Genomic DNA, 22,299 nt, shown 5'->3' with positions numbered 1-22,299 from the left:
ATTTTATGTCTACTTGAATTTAAAAGGTTGAAATTTAGCATTTAATTTTTATTACCAGGCACACATGGCTAAGTAATATTTTCCAAAGAGTATATGAAGTGAGTAGCTGCTTTCTGAAATTCCATTGCCAGCAATAGAAGAAAATACACACCGGCATGTTTACAAAGGATGCCGAAGGATATGTTTGATTTTTATTTTGATTATTTCTGTCAAGCTTATTTTTAATTTAAGTTGCTGACTCTGCTATTACTTAGAATATTATAAAGTAAAGTTTCTATCAGTATGACTTTTTAAACAAAATGTACAAATTAAAATTATGTATGAGTATATGTGTGTATGTACATATTTACCTTTGCACCTCTACAAATGATCGTGTTTGTGTCACATGATCACTCAGTTTTGCACAATTTATGATTTGAAAGTGATCTTTCCACACATCTGTTGCAGTGTCTCTGATATTTTATGAATTGCCACCTCATCTGGATGTGGTTATTTAAAAATAAGTGGCTTCTCTACAGCGTTTGACAATGTATTGCCAAAACAGCGTCACATACGGTCAGGTTACATGAATACTTCGTGTTTAACCTCAGAAAAAAAAAAAATTAAATTTGGAAACACTCAGAAAACAATAATCTGGAGGATCTAAAGCTCCCCAGAAGTCTCCGGGTCTCTTGTCCGTCTGGATCTGGCAGTAACCTCCTGGGTGCGCCGGGCACGTCCCGGCGAGTGAGGGGCACGGCCGCCTCCTGAGGCGCCTTTGCATCCCACCCGCGCGCCTCCTTCCCCCGGGGCAGGGCCGAGGCCGCCTCGCGGGCCGCGGGAGCGTCGGGCAAGGCCGGCCCGGGGACGGCACCACCGCCTGCCCCCGCCGCGAGAGGGGCCGGCACGGCACCGGCACCGGCAGAGGCACCGGCACCTGCCACGGCTGCGCCGCCGGCAGCGACACCGCGAGAGGCACCGCCAGAGACACCGGCAAAGGCACCGGCACCTGCAACGGCTGCGCCGCCGGCAGCGACAACGGCGCGTTGCTCCGGCAACGGCTCCCGGCGGCGAGGGGCGGCGGGCGCAGGTGCGGACCCGCGGGAGGGGCGCTGAGCGGCCCTGCCCCACGGGAGCGGTGCTGAGGGGACACTGCCCCGCAGGACAGCTGCTGAGGGGACAGGGCTCCACAGGACCGGTGCTGAGGGGACAGGGCTCCACAGGACCGCTGCTGAGGGGACAGGGCTCCAAAGGTCGGCTGCTGTGGGGACAGGGCTCCACAGGACTGGTGCTGGGGGGACAGGGCTCCACGGGACCGGTGCTGAGGGGACAGGGCTCCACAGGACGGGTGCTGAGGGGACAGGGCTCCACAGGACGGGTGCTGAGGGGACAGAGCTCCACAGGACGGGTGCTGAGGGGACGGTGCTCCACAGGACGGGTGCTGAGGGGACAGGGCTCCACGGGACCGGTGCTGAGGGGACAGGGCTCCACAGGACGGGTGCTGAGGGGACAGGGCTCCACAGGATGGGTGCTGAGGGGACAGTGCTCCACAGGACGGGTGCTGAGGGGACAGGGCTCCACAGGACCGGTGCTGGGGGCGGTTCGCGGGACCCCCAGGGGCGGGAGCCGCCGGCAGCGGCGCAGGGTTCTTGGGTGAGGTGAGAACCCGAGTGGGCCCGGGCGAGGGCTGGCGTTGAGTGACCCGTGCCCCTGAGCCTGCCCCTCTGTGCTGGGGAGAGTGGAAGTGGGAAATAGCAGTTGGGAGCTTTACTTTGTCCTTCGAGTGTGTTCAGTTTTCTGCTGTGGAAGGATTTGCTTTCTGTGCACCGTGTTTGTGAATTCAGTGATGAGCAATTGCAAATTGTGAATTCTTGTAGAAGATTTCAGGTGCTGTGACTGTGGGTTACATCTCCTCTGTGATTTGGGTTTACTTGGTCCAGCCCAGTAGTCCTACTGTAGTGAGAACATCCTGGCATGCCAGTAATGTTTCAGTTACTGATTCGTGGAACCCCAATATATATTAACATATATTGTGTTGCTATACAGCATTAAATCAAAATGGCATCATCATCAAAAGCATCCTTTTCTTTACCTGTACATGACTGTACTGCTCCTTCGTTGGACTTTGATCTTCAGGAAAAGTTTATTCTTCACACTCTTGAGGCAAGTTCATTCTGTTCTTGTTAGGCTTGATATTTTAAATTGTATTTGTTTTGTTAACATGGTTAAAAATATACTTCCCACTTATAGATGTGAAGTAGGTCATATTTCAAAAAATGGCTAAGTGACAGTGCAGGCCATGGCAACAGTATACTGAAACTATGGCAAAATTCTTCTTTGTTCTTTTCTCCTTACATCATTTGGCTATGATAAATGAATCATGGTGTTTAATCTTCCAAGGTGCTGTTTTCACTGGAAGTAATTAAATTCAAGAACTTGGTTTTGGTTGTATATCCAGGGAAAGCTACACAGTCGCACTGCATTACACAAGTTGAGGTCTGCCAGGAAATCTAATCCTGTAATAAAAAAAGACACACACATACACATATATAAAATAAAAAACCTTAGATGTTTGATTGTACTTATTTGCCTTAAGATAATTGGAAACAGAGCAGTCTGCATTCTGATTCTGTGAGGAAGTGATTATTTAAGATGGGAACTCCCCAGATATGTTACTCATTTTCTCAATTATATGAAGGGCAGTATGGATATAAGAACTCAAACTCTTAGTCTGACAAATCCTTTCAATGGAGATGCACCTTGCACAGGCCAAGCACAGGAGAAATGGGTCCTGGTGAGTGGAGAAGGCAACACTTCTGAAAAAAATAATGAGTTGTCAGTGCAGCATTGAGTGGAGTAAACAGATAACTTTGTGCTTGGTGAAGGCATCAATCATTCTGGAGTGCTAGAGCAGAGGCAGGAGAGAGGTGTTTAGAGAAGGGGTGAGGGTGATGACAGGTTGCTGTCATCAGGAGGTGGGGGAATGGGATTCATTTAGGTTTTAGGTCTGATATGGCTCTGGACTTGCCATGGCATGGGCAGCATCATTTTCTTGAGCAGCTGAGCCTGATGAGAATCTTTAATGAATTGGGAAAAGAGGAAAGCTGTTGCTGCCTCCAAATTGGAAGAAGTCTGCTGTGAAAAACAGCAACATTGGAATCTGAGCAGGTCTTGGCCTTCATCTTCACTAGAGGTAGTCTGCCTTTGCCTTGTGGATTAAGTGTGTTCTCTGAGCAAACTGTTTGAGGGTACATCCTGTGATATGACAGGCTTTTATCCTTGTTGAAAGTCCTAAATGATTCTGTGATCTTTAAACTTTTTCTTAAAGCATTCACTGGAGGAGCTGACTTGTTTTATGTTTTTATCCTTGAATTAGCAATATCAGTGACCTAACTGAGAGTGAAACAAAATGTTACATAATTATGAATGCTGTTTCAGGGAAAAATACGTGTGTCACCTGGAGAAACAGGAAAACTGTGTTCACTGACTCAGCCAGATAAAAAGGATTGTCACAGAACTACAAAAGCCATCCAAGATGAGAAGTATTTTACTGAGCTGAGCAAAGAATCTGACAGTCTAGAACACCAAGTAAGAAAACATGTAAGGCATAAGCATAGAAGCAATGGAAATGTACATTTTTTACTCGAGTCTGAAAGAAACTTGTAGTCATATAATCTTCTTTATTGGACACATTGTGGAAAGTTTTTTTTGTTATGTCCTACACACAAAGAAAGTTCCTAAAACTTTGGAAGGAGTTTGTTGAACTGTGTTTATTCCAACAGGAGGTGGACCTGAGAGAATTCCTGTATAGGAATAGACATGTAGAACTCACACGTGGAACTCACACAGAAACCTGATGGAGTGAAGAGTGTAGATTTCTCTTAAAATTAAATGTAATTTGTCATTACTGACTTTCTTAACTCTCCTGCAGAAGATAACAAAATGGGTGTTTATTCCGAAGTTTATTTTTTAATTTTGAAGTTAATCTTAATTTTCAGGTTTTCATAAGCATTGCTAGTTGTCTTACAAGCATGAGGCTTTCTGTTGATCATTCAACAAAAAGAAAGTTCATAAAGAACAAACTGTGGGGAAGACTGTTTCCTGAGAATGGAAAGATAGCGTGAGTAATTTAGGTTTGCAGTCACTTCTCAGTTCTGGGGAGCCTTCTAAGTATTTTTGCTGATAAATCAGTGTCAGATCTCAAAATGCCATTCCTGTTTATATGCTATTTTTTTGCTAACAGAAAATCTGACTCAGTATAGTCAGGAAAGATTAGGACTTCTACTAAATATAATGTTTATAAATTTGCTGTGCATGTGAATGTGGAAACATGGATGCAGAGTTGAGGTTCATGGATTGATTTTACAGATAGGCATGGGATTGAGATTACAGAACATTATGAGGAATGTTCATACATGCATGCCAGGATAAGATGAAGGAGTTCTAGTCAGATTTTGATACCAAAGTTTCCAACTTGAGTTTATGGGTTTATCTTCTCATTAGTGAAACTAAAATGTTTTGGATTTACAATCTGAAAGCCACACAAGTCTACTTTTTTAAAAGACGGAGTTATACATGCACACACACAATAGGATATTTTAAAATAAATGTTTAGTTGACAATATCATGGGCACATAAATTCTACAAAGAGTTAACTCAAATTGATTTTTGTGATCTTCCACCTTGTGATTTATGCCTCAGTCTTCAAATTCTCCTAACTGAGGTTCCTGAATGGCTTTAGCATTTAATAGTAGTCTTTGAAATATTCTGAATTCTACAAATGCTTTTACCCTTTAACTACCTGCTTAAATAACACTTACCTATGGTATTTAGAGCCCTTCTAGATAAAGAAATAAATAGATGCATGGAATAACCCTGGTTCATTTCTTCAGGTACAAAGGTCCATGCACAAAATAAATTGAATCTTTAGGTTTTAACCACCAAGTAGCTTGTGAATATGTGAGCTTTTCTAGTCATATGTACCAGGTTTAAAAATGTAGCAAACTATATGTAACCAATTTAAAACCATTGAAAAATAAAAAATCAGTTATAATCAGAAGAAATTTTTAATATTTTCTGTGTTACAGTTAAACAGTAAAAACATTGACACTTGGATGCAGGAGCTATGTGAAAGTGAAATTCAGAATACTGTAAGTAAATTAAAATTTGATTCTCTCTGTTCTGTGCTGAATATCTGAAATTGGCTACCTTATAGGGTCATACAATTTCCAGTAAGAGTGGCAAAGTGGGAGTATTTGTGGTTTACAATCACAAAATTGAATCGTAGTTTTACATCTGAAATATTCATCACTGTCCATTTCTGATGCTTTGTTATATACAGAAATTAAAATAATTTCCTTGTTGTGTTATTTTTTTCCTATGAAGAATCTCAGGAAGAAAATACTTGAAAGGGAGAAACAGATTAAAGAACTTTCATCCATGCTCCAGTGTGAAAAAGTGAGTGACTAGTTCCATTAGAATGAATATTTTCTTCCAACACACTAGATTCCCAATTAAAAAATATATAAATTTTGAGTAAAACAGTTATTTCAAAGACCTATGTAAAAAGTAAAATCCTGAAAGGTATTTCCTACAGAATTAAAAACATCAAAACTGTATTCAAACCAACTAAGGATACAGTTATTCTTGACACTAATATCCCAGTGTGGCCTTTGACTTCTCATTTACTGATTTGGAGTATTCTGGGGGAAAAGTACTTATAAGGATTAGTATGGAGTAAACTAAACAGCTACTGTTCACAGTTGGTTTTCATGGATCTTTTAGGAAAGGTAGTACAGACAACAGAGCTAATATCATCAAAGGCTGACAGGTCTGGCAAGAGCTCATTCATTCTTTGCACCAAAAAGAAGGGGCTCAATGCAAAAACCAACACTGAAGAATTGTCCAAAGGGAAAAATTGTGCTGTAGAATAGGGTACTGTAAAAGGTTGAAAGTTATTTTACTGGTAGTTTGGCAACCTTGATACAGAGTGAATACCTCCAGGGCCCTTTGTGTGTGTGCCATGCATGTGTAGGCTCAGTTAAACCTTTCAGGGGCAGCAGTGTACTTTGATATTTGTAACTCCTTGCAGGTTTTTAAGAGCCATGGTTCTTCTTTAAGACTTTTGGTTGTTTGTTTTTTTGTTTTGTTTTTTTTGCTTAACTGAATGAACATATCACTTGGCTGCTCAGTAAACTTAACCAGCTGGTCATAATAGAGGAGCCTTTGGGGTCTCTTGTCATGTCCTTGTCTTTATCTTGAAGTGAAGGAGCCCATTTTCATGGAAACATCTTTTTGCTTGAGAATAGAAATGCTGAACAGAAAAGCCTATCAAAATTCTGAAGACCCCAATGCCAGCAGACCTCAGTGCTGGTGGGATGGATGTATGTGGCATACCATGCCCTGACTGGAGACTACCTAATGTTGAACAATTTAAGGTGCTTAGCATCTGAAAGGATAAATAATTTTCTATGGTATCCCCTTTTCCCTTCTTATATTAATTTAAATACATGGCATTTTCATCAACACTTGCCTGAATCTGCCTTTCTTACTGGTGTCTACAATGAACACTTCCACTGGTACATTCTTTTAGTCTCTTGCAGTCTATACTGATAATATGATACTTATCTACCTTATTACTTCTTACTTAGAATGAGCCACAGGAATCAGATTGAAAGAAATTTCGTAGAATCATCTGACCTGAGTGCTGGTGACATAAATTTCCTCTTCCCTTATGATTTACACATTCCCCCAAAATTGGAGTTTGAATTAAATGCATCTATAGTTCTAATAGGAGATGGTGGTCTTTGGAATTTAATGAAGGTCAGTTCTGGTCTAATTAGTCAGAGCACAGCTGATCAGTGTGGCTTAGTGTTAGTCATCCTGCTAGCTGGATGCCTTTCCTTAACCTGGATTTCTGAATTCATGCTTCCAGACCTTATTCCTGCTACTTAAATTCAGATTAAATATGATACGTAAAATTATACATAAATTGTTTCAAGTTGGTGACTTCTGTTTAACATTAATACAGTTAGTTGCAAGTTACTGCTTGTGAATATACTTGTAGAGCATGTTTTATCTTTCCCAGGTTTTGAGAACATTCAAATGTCAGTTAGAAACTGTGGCATAGTAGAAAAAATAGAGAGCATCATACAGCATAGTCCAATAAATTTATGTTTATCTTTCCTAGATCAAGGTACAGAAAGGGGACTACCTGTCAAGATCAGTAAAGGAAGTACAAGCTCACCTGCAGCATCAGATTGAAAGAAAAGAAGCAGAAAATTATGAATTAAAAGTGAAAATACAGGTCAAAATATTTTTACTTGTGTTTCAGTTTTTTGAAAAAAAAAAACAACAAAGCCTTTCTGTGACCTGTTTTGAAATTAAATTATTGGTAGAAAAAAATATCCCAGATAAAATCATAAGTATTTATGTTTTGCAAGATCTGCCTGAACATACTATTTGAATTGCAAGTTTGTTTCCTGGGTTTTTTTTTCTTTTTTTCTCAATTTATGCACACTTGTACAGTTCTGGTGGAGCAAAGTGAAACATGCATAGACGTGTTTGTACTCACTTAACTGCGCTGTCTAGAAGAAAGTCTCCATATGGTCAAGAGATAAGCAAGCCCTATGGTGACTTCCTGTTCTAGGAGAGCAGTGACAGCCACAGCCTGTTTCTTCTTATTGTCTGTGAAGAATCAATAAGCCTCTTAATACTTACTGAAAGTGAAACACTTAAGACTAATCCCTAATCTCACTTTGTTTAAAGTAGGTTAAATTATTTCCATTTTCTGTTCTAAAAAGCACAAGTTAAATTTGGGCATTTGAATCAGTTACCGGCTTTAGAAAAAGGCAAGGAGGAGGTCATGTGTGAAAGGCTGGAGCTGTATGTGGCCTCAGAATACAGTATATGAAACTTGTCAAGAACATAGGCATAAGTGAGAAAACATTGGCTGAAAACAATGTATTTCTACTTTCTAAACATTTTTACTAGCATATACCCCCTGCTAATTGAATAATTAGAGATTGTTACCCAACCTATATCAAGGTAATTTCAAATCACATGGCTATGTCTGCATAAATGCCTCATGTTTTCTTCTAAATAAAAATTTATTTCTTGTTCTACCTAGTACAATTATAGAATTCCAACAGCATTTTCATTAGATAAAATAATGATATGCAACTGTTCTGTCATTCAATCTCTATTTAAAAGTTTTGCTCACTTTCAGAAATTGCTGAAGTCGTTTGCTAGCTTAAATCCTGGAGATGATTTTGTTAATAGCTAGACAAAAGCTAGCAAAAGCTTAGCATTGCCACTATGAAATTCGTTCTCAATTCGAATTTACCTCAGCCACTAATGCCTGAAGCATTTATTCTTAGTGTGATTCTGACCTCCTGTGGTTATAATAGGGCAGAGCAGCTGTTTACTAAAGCTGACAGTTGAAGAAATCCACACATAGACTGAAATTTTCTGTTTGCTGTGTTTATTGAAGGTGTTTATCCACCACCTCAAGTCACAGCTTTGTTTATTAGGTGCCCTTTAAGCATTTATATAGGAAATCACTTTTTATATATTTGGCTCTTTTTTGTAATTTCCTTTTTTTTGAAGTAGTACTTCTGCTTTTTGATGAATCCTGAGACCATCATTCACTTGGAAAACCACATGCATTTTGCTTTGATTCTGGGGCTATTAGCAGGACCTGTACTGAGAGATAGCCACTCATGAATAATATGCATATCTTATACCAATTGTCAATGAGTATCTTGAATAAGGCTGGCACATTAACAGATTCAGTAGTTAGCTAGTAGTACATAATGTAGTGTCAGACCTAGGCTAAATGGAAGGAAATAAATGCATTAATAATATCTACAATTAGGATATTTATCACTGAACTGAGAAAGCTGACACTGCTGGCTTACCTACATTGCTGGAGTTTGGTGGAAGAATAGTAAGAGATATGAACAGGAGTTACACTTGTCTTTATAAAACTTATTGTCTATTGGTAGCTTGGTCATTTTTGATAAGTGGATCTGAGATTCTGCTTGAAACAGTCTGGTATTGCTCTTAATGAATAACATCATGTAGTGGTTTAATGTCTGTAGTTGTTTTCCATTCATATTTATGTCGTATATAGATGAAAAATACAAAAGCCATGGAGTTAGAGAGATCAGCTTCCTGCATGGAATGGGATCAGTCTTCATCAGAGTGATGTAAACACCTATTTGTTCAGAAATAATAACAGCAATAGAAAAGATAATATAATGGCCATGATGGAGCCCAGTTCCCATCTTGGCTGCATTGTACATGTTTCATAATATTATTAAATACATTAAAATGCATTTATGCTTCATTGTTTGTAAAAAAATACTTTCTTCACTAAAAGAATCTGTGTCATTAATAAAGTGAGGCCACTTTATGCACAGAAAAAATTCAGAGATCTTGCAAGAAAACAGTATATTGTCATCTAATCACATATCATAATACATATACTAAAGAAAAATCTCAGCCTTTCCTAGCTTCCTGACTTTAAAAAACACAAATCCAAGATACTAACTTTCATAATAAAATTTCATATACAGTCACACAGCCTATCTCCAGAACTAGTAGTATTTGTGTCACTAGATTCAGAGCACATACTCTGATACATCAGTGCATATCACTGGTAGCATCACTAAGGCGATGCTCTTTGCAGAAATAATCTGATGAAACCATTTTATTTTCTTCCTCATAAATGAGTTTAACATCTATGCCATATCTTCTACGTGGAAATTCTGCATTCATTTGCAAGAGCACACAGACATGGTTAGATTGCTGTCTTTCCCCCTACTCCTGCCTGTCCCTGCACCTTCTCAGCCTCTTCTTTTCATCTTTGTAATTACTTTCTCTCTACATTTTTCTTGTCGACTGTTGTACTTAGCTGGCTCCTTGTATCAACCACAAGGTTTGAGATACCAAGATTATATAGAAACAGATGTTATAAATATAACGGCTCTTCCTATTTATTTTATAGCACAAAATTATCTGTAAGGCTTGAAATTTGAAGAGTTGATTTTAATTATGTTGCAGACTCTAGAAAATAAAATAGCAGAGTGGAAACATCAAATTGTTGAATACAAGGGCCAGAAGTTAGCCTTAAAGGAAAGAAGTGAGCAAAAGAAGATAGTTCTGGAAAAAGCAAAAAGGTTCCAGAAACAAAGAGCTCAACACTTAGAAGAAGCTGTGAAAGATGTAACCTCTAAAATAAAAGAACATGTAAGTGACTATGCTGTGAGCAATGTTGTATTGTATTGTTTGAAATTGAACAACTAAGAGACTTTCACCTGTGGAAAATAGAAAAAATTTGTTTGGTTATGCTGTGCTTGTATGTCTTTCATTTTGTTGCTCATTTGTTAAGGAAAACGTTGCTGTAGGTGTCCTGAAAGCCATTACTATTAACTGCTTTTTTTTTTTTCTTTTTAATTTAGTAGTTATCTTAAGTCAAGAGGTTGAACATTTTAAGCTGTAGGAAATAAGAGGAGTCTCATCAGCTTATGGTTAAACCTCTCTCCTGGTCTTCCTGTTAATCCTCTATGGATAAGCACTGACTAAGTCAGAAATACAGTGTATTGAGAATCCATGACTGAGGTTTGAAGTGTTAGTTTTCTTTATTTATTAATATATGATGTCTCATGTGGTTACTTAGTTTTTTGTTTCTAAGCTGATTTCTCTGAGCCTTTTAAAAATCCAAGCATAAAACTTCTTTAATCCAAGTTGTTCCTTGGAATCTTGCTTTGCCTATCAATAGTTTGTAATTGTTCACAAAGGCCAGGTGCATCAGAACTGTGTTTATTGATCTATTTGGATTTCCTAAGAAGAATATGTTTTCATACTCTTAAATGTGTTGTAATCATTTTGGGTATGTCAGTATTAAAGATATATTTTTCCATGTAGTGTTCCAGGAGATGATTAATAATAGTTTTTGTATTCTTGGATCTTTGTGAGAAGACAGTAGTGGGTCTTTAACAAAAATTAGCAGTAAAGAGGGACAGCAACTACCTCCTGAACATCTGACTTTTTGTAGTCACACTTGTTTTCTTCCTCAATGAAATCCTGGTGTACTTTCAAGATATCATGTATTGGATAATTATCTATATTCGTTTAAGGGATTTTACCAAATTTTTCATTTCTTATCTAGCTAGGGTACAATTGGCACAATTTTATTTATTTATTAATTTATATAACTTATATGTAGTTGAGATGTATTGAAGACAATTTTTTTTTATAAGAAAAGATTGCCATCTTAAATTTTGAAATGTTGTATTCTATAGTTGATATACCATACCAGCGTTTTAACTATGTCTCTGCCTTGAAATAAGTCTGTTCATAGACTTTGATTTTTTTTTAAATATGGGTAGTTTTGTTGATTTTATTTTGAGAGGATAGAAAATTTCTATTGATTTGTACAAGGGAGATCTAATAAAACTATCTTATATTAAATATCTCTATTATCTAAAAACTTGTAGAAGTATATGGCATTCTTCAGTGGCATTCTTTTGTTACATAATTTATAATTTCTGCATTCTCTAGGAAGTCAAACTGCATGAGATACTGTCAGCCTCTGATGTCTGGAAAAACCAGCACGATAGAATAGTTGAAGAAAAGACAATGCTAGAAGTTCAAATTGAAGCTCTTGAGAAGTAAGTAGGACTGTTGGTCTTTTTTGTTTATTTCTTTCTGTGGTCACAGGGTGTTGATATTTAGTAGTGCAATACTCATTGTTGACAATGTAAATGAGATTATTAATATTTTAAAATTCTGAGCAGAATTTGGAAGTTGGAAATAAGAACAAGTTTAAGATTTTTAGCCTTCTCTCTGTTGCATTTCACTTCTTTTGAAGCTTTATTCCCTTTTACCAATAAGGAACATATTCCTTTCCCTGCATACTTCTGATCAGCCTGAACTTGCTGGCAGCTCCTGTGTGGCCTCCACATAACCACCTATTTAATAACTGATTCAACAGCTTGAGTGTTAACCCTTGTGTTTACAGAATAGAAGAAGGTTCTTTGTCTTCTAGGTCCTACTTCAGACTAGAGATGGCCAAATTATTTCAGTTCCACTAATGTCTCAACTCAGTAGAGGATAGAGAAGGATTCCTCTCAGATGCCATTCAAACAGGTCACTCATGTAAGGAAAAGCAGAACAAAATTATCCAATTTTATTCAAACTACACAGTCAAATCTTAATGTACATGAAGGATAAATTATTTTTTAGGCAGACAATGACAAATATCCTTTTACCATTTCTGTTGTTCGAAATATGGACAATAATTTAAACCAGCAAAAGAAACTGTTAGATGCTTTATCCTAGGTCCAAGGCAAAGTTTATTTTACAAAGAATTTGTGTCATACTCAAGTATTTAACAGTTCACATTAAAATTACTTAAATATTTTGGTTTTGTCCCAGAAAATCTGTCATTTCTGAAAATACTTGCAGTAGATTTTAAAATTTAACCAGAGGGCAGGTGGATGACATCAGTCCAGAAATCTGTCTAGCCCACATCGGTCCAGTGTATATAGGAAAGCATCTAAGAAAGAATAAATACTCATTCTGCTTCCAGCTGATTTTTGCTGTTTATTTCATTTCAGCTGAAAATGCAAGTCTTTGCTTGAAATGTGCCATTCTAACAAGACTTGTTCTACAAAGCAGTGTGTGGCTGACTAAACAGCAAAACAAATTTTGTGAACTTTATTAACCAAAAAAAAAAAAGGCAAAAAATGAGGCGTAGCATAATTTGCTGCTTTTAATAATGGAAAGTAACATTCCTAAAGTAGCTAAGGAGTTAAGGAGTGTTCTTAGTAGGACATTATGTGATATACCCTATAAATTCAATATAATTACATTTTGTACAGTGTGCATAAGCATAGTTCTCTTGGAAGTATCATTTGGTGTTCTATAATTTAGCTAAGACACCTTACTTGGAGTAGAAACTCTCCTCTTTCAGAGAGTTTATTTCAGAATATAAGTAGATAATCCTTTCTTTGGATGCATAAATGCATTCCCCCTTTTATATATACATATATACATACATACATACATACATACATATATATATATATATATATACTATGAAGTATATATATGTGTTAAGGTTCAATTTAATTTTCATAGTGAAAGTTTTGGAAGCATTGTGTATTATAGAGAACTTGCCTGTCTAACAAGGCAGATCAGAGACCTGATGGAAGACATGGAAAAAAGGGAGGAATGGAGAAGAAACTCAGAAGAGGAAATTCTTGGAAAGCTAAATTCTCTTAACTCTGAAAATGAAAAGATTTACCTTGAAAACAAAAAATTAAAGGTGAGATTATAAATCATTGTTTAATGGCTCTACAAATCTCACATTAATGAAGTAACCACATTAATTCTCTTTGAACCTTCTGTCTAGGGACCCCAGACCTGCAGAATAAGGTTTGCCATCCATTTATAATATTAAGGACAAAGGAGATACTGAAAATTTTCCAGTGGAAATTTATGGCAAAGTTAGGAACAGAGTTGTCTGCTGATATATCTGCTTAATCAGGATGCTGTTTATCTTACTGTCAATAACTGCACAATTGCTTAAGTAGAAATTCTTTTATGTTTGTTAAACTTTCTTTCAAATTAAAATCTGAGTTTGCCTCAATTATTAGTTTCAATTTTGAAAGAGTTTGCAGGTTTTTATTGGCTGATATAAGTGTTCTGATGAGCTGACAAATGAACTATAGACTATCATTTTTGTTTGACAGGAAAAATACTTACATCACTCTTCCTAGTGCCAGCAAGTCACTTGCTGGTAATATTGTATTGTAGAATGCATTATTTTAGTAAAACTCTTAAAGTTTTTATATTTTCTATTTATGATCAAGGCTTCCCTTGCTATGTTGGAGAAAAGTACAATGTCTGTTGAGTATGAGTTGCTACATATGCAAGAAGAAGCAAAGCTGCAGGAAAACCTTGTAGAACACCATAAATATGAGGTGACTTACCATGTTTGAAATCTTCAAGTATATTTTTTTAAATTTGTAAGCCATTTTGAGGAAATGATCAAGGTTTTGTTTGCAATAAACCCGTTTTGTTGTAATGGGGATTGTAATATTTTTATAATATTGACTATTACAGACTATGGAAGAGTAGTCTCCACACAGTTACAAGTACACATTGTCTGTACTGAATTGTGTGATGCTCACTTGAAGCTCATTGAAGAGTCTCAAAACAAGAGTCTCAAATCTTGTCTCTTCAAGACAAGATTGCTTTGACCAGATTTGCTTGCTAAAAAGTGGGTTAGTGACCTAGTAAACTAGATATTCAAAAAGTTTGAGTCTGATGTCTTCAGTGGATATACTGATGATATTTTACCTAAATTTAGCCATTTTGTATCTTCATGTTCCTAAGAGCATATCAGTACTTAAGTATGTTCAAGAAATCCAAGTTCATTCAAGAAATATGTATTAGGGTTATGGTTATGAGTATAGGGTTATATGAGTTGTTTTATTTCAGTGGGCAAATCCACATAGAAATACAAGTGAAACAAATAAACCAAAGTTATAATGCCCTTTTTATCAATTAATTTTTAGTATTTCACTTTATTCACACAGAAATTTTAGAACATTGATTTAGATATGTATCTATTTATGCTATAGTATAGACACAATTTCACTGACATTCTTCACTTACTTTTTTTTTAAATCCTGACAAGGGACAAGAGAAAAGAAATACGTGATACAAAATCTAAGGTAGAGCCAGAGAGCCTTGTCTTTGGAATGCATCATCATGATTAAAGTTGCTGCCAGCTTTAAGATGGTAGATGTAGTTCCAGGTAACAGCCAGCCTTAAGCAGTGAGTGGAGTGTTAATTCCCTAGCTCAGGCCTGTAGCGACTCCAGATGGGAAGTGTCAGTGACAGTTGTTATGTGGGGACAGAGGTGTGGGTCATGCTGGCTGCTTCTACAGCACAACCGTAGCTCATTCTCCATTGTTGATAACACACTGCTGATATGACAGTGCCCTTTACCTGGTAACCCTTTTGTACATGCTGTGACAAGTAGGATAATGAAAATAAGTGACTTCAAATAATGACAAACTTTGAGATATTATTTAGAAGTCAGAGTTTTTCCTTTATGCTTCATACTAATGATTCTATCTTTTCTATATTTAAATGAAGGGCCTTGCAAATGTATGTGAAAAATGTATGTTGTCCTAGGTACAAAAAAACCAAATTGCAGTGGAAGAATTGAAATCCAGATGTGAAACAGTCTTAAATGAAAACAAAAAAATAACAGAAAACAAATGCTTAGAAGCAGATAAGGTAAGTTTTGCAGTAGTAAAGAATGTTTACAAACAATTCTGTAGGACACAGATCTTTTCTACATTTCTGTGATCTTGTTAGAAGTCACAAGGTGCTATCTCTTGGTTTTAAATTTCTGAGACTTTTACTGACTGCTATCTAAAGCTGGTGGTTTTTGGATATTACACAATTGCAAACAATTGAGCAATTATTCCTACTGCAATTACTAAGTAGTTTGGCTACTATTTTACAATTCCAGTATTCCTTTATCACTTTCAAAAGTGTGATTTTATGGCGATGATTTTGAAACTATCTTCTTGACAGAACAGTTGTGAAAGTTGTACATGGAAGCAAACCTATTGTAAGTCCTTTTATTTTTAACTAACAGTTAAGATTGGTACTCCATACAGAGATGAGCTATAAATTTTTCAGCAGATGGAGCTGAACACTGGAAGACAACACATTCTTAAGCATCAGGAACGAACTTGTATCTTTGTCAATATTTTATAAAATAGATGATATGTAACTTGTATAGAATTTTAGCTTTATTACCTACATGAAAATCCATTAAGTATTACAATTAATTTATGGTTTTACATTTACATTTTTCTCCTGTGATGCTACTATGTAGTTGAGGCACAAAATGGAGGCCGAGTTAAAGGAGTTAAAACACGTTTGTGACTTGCTGAAAGCAGCTGAGGAAAACCAGCAAAAGCTTCTGGCCTGGGAAAGGATCTGTGCAGAGAAATTCAAAACCCTCAGGGAGCTGGAGCTTCAGGTGGTTAGAACATGCTGATTTCTAAAGACAAATGAGAAAATTATGTGGAAAAAAAGTCACTGGGGCATTTTTTAGTATCGGCATGTGTGACAGTAGTGAGGATTTCTTTGTTATTTTCTTCATAAATCAAAAACTTATGTGGAAATCAGATATGCAAATAAAACTGTTGCCAACTCTATTTATGTGAATTCATTGTCTGGCAAGACTTGTAACTTTTAGAATGAGTATATTTCTGATCTATCTGAATATATGTGTCCTGAGATGTGTTGCAGAATTCTTCCTTGGAAATAAATGCAAGTCTAGGTATTTTTTGTATCTAGTAGAATAATTTAATTATACATTACTTTTGTTTTTAATGACAAATTTATAAACCATACAATATTTAATCAGATAAATTATATTCTAGATGATGTGTAACATTTTAAAATTTTAGTTGAGTAAATACTTTTAAAATATGCTTTAATGGGATAATTTTAATCTTTAGCTATATTTAACACTAATGTTTGTATTTTCTCTAAAAGCCTGAAAATGAATTTTCCTCTACTCTTGTTTTCTCTGACATCAATTTCTATGGCAGGGTAGGTTTGGGGTCTTTTTTTGTTATTGTGTTTTTGGTTTTTTTTTTTTTTTTGGTCTTTATTTTAATGTGCTTTTAAGTTATAAGAGCACAAATGACAAAGGTTTTTAAGTTAGTAGGTTGGGAAAGAGGCCTAATCATCCTGCTGTGTCAGTAGGAAAACTACAGCTGAAGTACTGTGAGTCTCTGTGGTCCTGTAGAATTTATATAAGACATTATTCCAGGAATGTTCATAAACTCTTAAATCTTAAAGTACTTAAGCAATAATTAATTTTGAGGTAAAAAATTCATACAGCATATAAAATGATGTATGTAATTTTAATCTAACTACGTGTTTACTTGAAAAAGCGCAGAAGAACCTCTTAAGTATAGCAAAATAATTGGGAATATAATCACTAGTCTGGTGGAACAGTAGTTAAATATCAGCATTAAGTCTTGGTGATTGATGTACTTTACCCTTGACTCTATGACCAGAATTTAGGAAAATTAATTTTGGAGAAATTGCTCCCTCTGTAGAAAACCTCTCTGAGGTTCAGCTGAACTAATTTCTGCTGCTACCAGTCTGCTGCCACCTGAACAGGCTGCAATTCTGATGAACACAATCAGGCAGGTGAGCTCAAATTGCTGGATGGGACTGCTTGAGGTGGTCCAATGAATGGTGGCGGTCACCCCTTTAAATGACGACGCCCACAGGCTGTTGATGTGCCTGTTTGTTGCTAACAGGCTGTTGATGGGTGGAAGAAGGAGCAATAATCTCATTGCTTCTGAGATTTGAAAGAAAATGTATAAAGTTTAGCACTCTGGGTGCTGGGCAGGAGAAGACTGGTTTCTTGCTTCCTTCAGCTTCTGCTGCTTATGTATCTCTTTTCATGAACGTGATTGTCTTTTTTGATATATTCTCTTCTTTCTGAAATTCTTTGCCAGTGCTGCACTGTTCTCCTGTGATAATCATATGTATATGCAGTGTTATTTTTATCCTCCCTGTGACTGTAGTGTGAGGGAGCCTTTTTTGCTGGTTGGGTAGACCTGACCAACTCCTAATACACAAGGCTGCATGAGCAGCACATGGAGTTTTTTAGGACTTAGTTACATAGCAGGTTTTCAGCCTTAAAGCATTCACACAAAATTTTAGTCTCTAACTTTAGCTGTCTTTTACTAATTTAAGATAATTATACAAGGTACAATAATGCAAGATAACATTTACTTGATTATGATAGAGCATTTGTCTGAATGAACATAGCACTTATCTGAAATTACAGTTAAATTTTTTTATGGGTTTTAATAGACAGGCTTACTTTACTCCAGTAAGAGCCTGTATACAGGTCTTTTCAACTAGAAACAAATTGTCATTTTCACAGGATAAACACAGTGCAACTTTTATGGGCAATCTTTGCTTGGAGGAAGAGATCTGTTACATTCAGAAGAAATATGAAGATCTTCAAAGGTAACTTGAAGAATCTGATTAAAATTAATTCCTACACTTTTCTGCTATAGAAAATTATAATGCACTGATCTGTTTTATGTAAAGGCAATTAGGGCAGATGGAATATCAGAAGGAAGAACTTGCTTACCAGCTCACAAAAGAAGATGAGAGTCTTCAGAGTAGTAAATTGCAGCTTGAAGAGAAAATTGCAGAATATAATGCATTAACCAGACAACTTGAATCTACTTTGGAAGAAGGGAAAAAAATGGTATTGGTGCTTTAATACGTCTCTCAATCTATTTTGCTACTTTCTATTTTAAAATAGCATTAAAAATAAGCTTGAGAAAAAATTATGGGACAATTTTTTGTCCCTATTTTGCATGTAGAGAGAAATACTGAACAGTTACTATTAATTTCTGCATGTTTTAAATATGGATGGAACAATTCAATTTCTTTGTCAAATTTGGATACTATGGAAATAAATACCAAGTTTCAATTTACCAACGTTTTATTATAATTTTTTTAATGACAAATCAAAATTCTTTAACCACCTTATATTAAATCCCACACATATGGCAAAAAGTTACTGTACAAAAGCTTAATTTTACCTTTTATTTTCTCTGTTATAAAAGTCCACAAGAACGTTTGTGTTGAAATCCTTCTCTTTTTAGAGGAAGAGTTTGCATTCATTCTGTATTAAGCAGAATTTTACAATTTGTACAAATTATGCAAACAGTCAATCAAATTCCAGAGGGAATGTAGGAATTTAGATTGTAATGAATTATATTAATTTAATCAGAAAAAATGTGTGAAGTTGCAATTTCAGGTTATAAATGTAGAAATAACCATCTGAATTTTTTTTTCACTACTGAGGATATTTCTTTCATTTTGAGAAAACTAGAATTTTGGATTAACTTGAAAATAAGCTAAAAAGTGTTCCATTCCCACTGTATTTCATTTTTTTTCCAAACTGAAACAGCTTTCAAATTTCGCCAGAATATTTCTCAGGTTTGTTTAAGTCCTGGGCATGGGAAATAAGTTAAATATTCAATTAAATAATAAGAAATAGAGCTATTAATGTTAAGAGATAAGAAAATAATTTGATTTGTGCTTTAAGAGTAAATAGATATGTAATATATATATATATATTTATAAATATATTGTATAATATATAATTAATTATATAATTTAATTTATAAATATTATATATATATATATATAACATATATATTCTTTCTCTCCCATTACTTTTATAGGTAGCTGAAGAATGGGAAAAAATATCATACCAAGAACAAGCCTTTCAGACAAAACTGCTACTTCTTGAAGATGAAGTGAGAAAGAGGCAAGAAGAAAAAAAACACCTCCTCTTCTTATTTCGCCATGTGAGTAAATAATGCTGTTTGTGATTTAAGAAATCACTTACGACATCACCATTTACAAAAACAGGTTCCTTTTACTGAAAACAATTACTAATACAGTTGATACACACTTTTCAGAACAGTAAATTAATTCAACTTGACAATATACTTTGTACATTGACATTTCCCATCAACCTAACAGATGTCCAGTCTAACTAAATCACTTGAATAATACTGCGTTGACAACTCTTAGTCAAGTTTTCCCAGCAAGACAAAAAAAAGTATGAATTTGTAATTTCCCTCAGGTCAATTGTGTTTAGTAAGCATATCTATATTTGATTAGATGCATAACAGTCCCATAATAATGTACTGATAGCTTCTTTTCTTTTCTGAGTTAATGACAGTAATCTGAATTTACAATTTTTATAAAGTACTGTTGGACTTTTTTGATTTTAAGTCTCTCCAAACATGTTCAGTTTGGTCCTGACTGAACATAAACAAAAGCTTCAATCTCTTGAAGCCTTTTTTAGCACCTTTGCTTTTGTGGATCCTCTGAAAACTTCTGCAGGTAAATAAAGCTTTTTTTCAATTTTCTATGCATTTTTCTTTCTTCATTAGAATGAAAAGCACTATGAAGTACATTTGAAAGAACTGGAGAACAGCCTACAGAAGTCAGTGATCAAGAACCAGATGATCCAGAATTATGTGCAGTTTTTGAAAGATGCATATGTAATAATGTTTAGCTGAATTCTTTAATCAATTTTATAGTAAAGAAACTTGTCAAGATTTGGCTCCCAGTCTTGTCAGAGGTAAAGCTGTTGAGGCCATACATTATTTTGACAGATTAAATTTTTTAAAGTTAATTCTTCCCTAGGAAAACATCTGTTGTGGGCAGGAGAAACAGGTCAGTCATTGCTGTATATCCTGCTGGCTGGTCCCAGTGGGGAATGGAGCTGATGTTCCTGACAGAAACCATTGTGTTATCCATGGCATAGCAGTGCAAAGGCCAAGTGCATGACAGCAGCAGCAGGTGTAGGGTATGCACACAGAATTGGTCTGTGAATGTGCTGGGCTGTAAAATCATACCTGAGTCCTTTTAGCCCATGGTAAATGCAGGTGATCACAGATTATCTTTCAATTCAATATCTAACATATTAAAACAAGCAAAAATTGAGAACATTAGGTTTCTTCCCCTTTTTGCCCTACAGTTTAGCCCCAGTATAGCCCTACATTACGTGGGAGAGTTGCCACCACAAGGCTGTCCCATCCAGCCATTTTCCTCTACATCTCATCATTATGCTTAGGAATACACTATACTAGTAGGAAAATTTTTTAGATACAGGTATAGTTTAAGCTCTGAATATGCTGATATACCCTGGTGACAGAGCTACAGTGAGATATTTAAGTATTTGTTTGAGTTCAAGAGCTGCTGTTCAATAAGATTGACTTGTGCCTTAAGTAAAACACATGTAAACATTCAGCTGATACAGGATTAATACAAGAAACAATTCTTGATTTAATTTCAGTTCTAAAATCTAATTAGTTTTGTAGATATATGCTATGATATGTTTTTTAAAAATAGTACATTCAGTTAAATAGTACAAAATAGTACAAAAATAGTACATTCAGTCTGTGATTTACAATGTGTACTTAAATAATATATATTTTTTGACCAAAATCTTAAGTTTGTTTATGCATAGAATATGCATACCCATTCTATTTCATTGTTAGTTATTAGTAATATGTTGAATATGGACCTCTTTTTTTGCAAGTGCTTATCCATCTTAACAAATACTGATGTGTGCTAATGATCTGTTTCTGTGAACTTTCCTAAAATAAAATTGTCATTAATTCTATATGACATGTTAGTAGCAAATATTTATTTTAAATTTGGGTGGTTTACATTAAACACACAAATATTTGGATTCATTTAGTTCTGATTGTGCTACTTATAAAATAGCAAAACCTTTTTGAAAGTCATCATGTATGAAGGAAAGGGTTCACAAATAAATTGTTCAATCCAGTGCATGAGTAGTTTTACAAAGTTCATACTGAAAAACTGTACACCTTTCATTAGATTTTGTTTTTTTCCTTTTTAGTTTGTTTCTTTTTATGGTTCTCTGTTACCTTTTCGTTTGTGTGTAGGGGGTTTTTTGCATGGTAGAAATAGGGTTGATAGTCACAAGGATCATTTGGTTTTACTCAGATCCTTTTTGAACTGGTGTTAGCTTATCCTGTCTTTTGCGTTTTAAAAATTAATTTAAGACAAGTTATTGTGGATTTTTTTTTCTAATAAAGAAAATAATAAAATTTTGTCTAACTACTGAGGGATCTAGCATTTACTTGAGATTGCTGCTTGATTTTTAGTAACTGTGTAATGTATAGCTAAATTAGTTATTGCCTTGTTCATTTTGCAGTATAGAAATATGTATGCTGTGCCACAAAGTTCTTTGATACAGCTGTACTGATTTGACTGCATTTTGGGATTCTGCTATTTTTCTTTAAAGCAATTTACTTTTACCATCTGCATCACATAGCAAAGTGACACAGTTTTATAGGAAGAAATGGAGTAATTATGCTTGTTTTTGGGGGTGTTGTCTTCTCTAACAATTTTAGAAGCCTTTGGTAAGAATGGTATTGCCACCATCTCACCTCTCAGCCTTTTTTTCGGATGTGATTTTAATTTGACATTTCCCAAAAAAAAAAAAAAGCTGAATATGCTGTTTCAAATACAGTCAGATTAAACATCTTATTGCTTAAGTATGGACAGAAAAAGTGTGAAATCCAAAGTTCCCGGTCTACACTGTGCTTGTTTTTGTGATGATATTTTGAGTCAGATACTCTTCTTTCACAGGGCCCATAGCAGGAATGTTTCACTTCTGCTGTG

The 22,299-nt window shown here is 35.6% G+C and overlaps 1 protein-coding gene across 18 annotated transcripts; it reads left to right on the top strand.

The window, feature by feature from the left end:
* The first annotated feature begins 387 nt into the window (after positions 1-387).
* On the top strand, positions 388-21,734 carry ODF2L (outer dense fiber of sperm tails 2 like). 18 transcript variants are annotated; one of them, XM_072932760.1, is made up of 15 exons: positions 608-1,069; positions 2,026-2,142; positions 3,418-3,567; positions 5,067-5,129; positions 5,365-5,436; positions 7,169-7,285; positions 10,045-10,230; positions 11,545-11,654; positions 13,177-13,312; positions 13,860-13,970; positions 15,193-15,297; positions 17,990-18,075; positions 18,160-18,322; positions 19,311-19,436; positions 20,031-21,268. In XM_072932760.1, exons 2-15 carry the CDS (start codon positions 2,038-2,040, stop codon positions 20,157-20,159), a joined length of 1,659 nt encoding a protein of 552 aa, XP_072788861.1. In that variant the 5' UTR covers positions 608-1,069; positions 2,026-2,037; the 3' UTR covers positions 20,160-21,268. The 18 variants fall into 18 exon arrangements, with proteins under 18 accessions (XP_072788873.1, XP_072788866.1, XP_041573869.2 ...); XM_030279108.4 differs by having other exon boundaries at positions 3,418-3,579; XM_072932759.1 differs by lacking the exon at positions 608-1,069 and adding an exon at positions 1,090-1,232 and having other exon boundaries at positions 3,418-3,579.
* The last annotated feature ends 565 nt before the right edge of the window (positions 21,735-22,299 follow it).

This window comes from Taeniopygia guttata, chromosome 8, assembly GCF_048771995.1.
Source record: "Taeniopygia guttata chromosome 8, bTaeGut7.mat, whole genome shotgun sequence".
Classification (NCBI taxonomy): Eukaryota; Metazoa; Chordata; class Aves; order Passeriformes; family Estrildidae; genus Taeniopygia; species Taeniopygia guttata.
The sequence above is the reverse complement of the archived record's forward strand: the minus strand, read 5'-3'. Positions and strand labels throughout refer to the sequence as shown.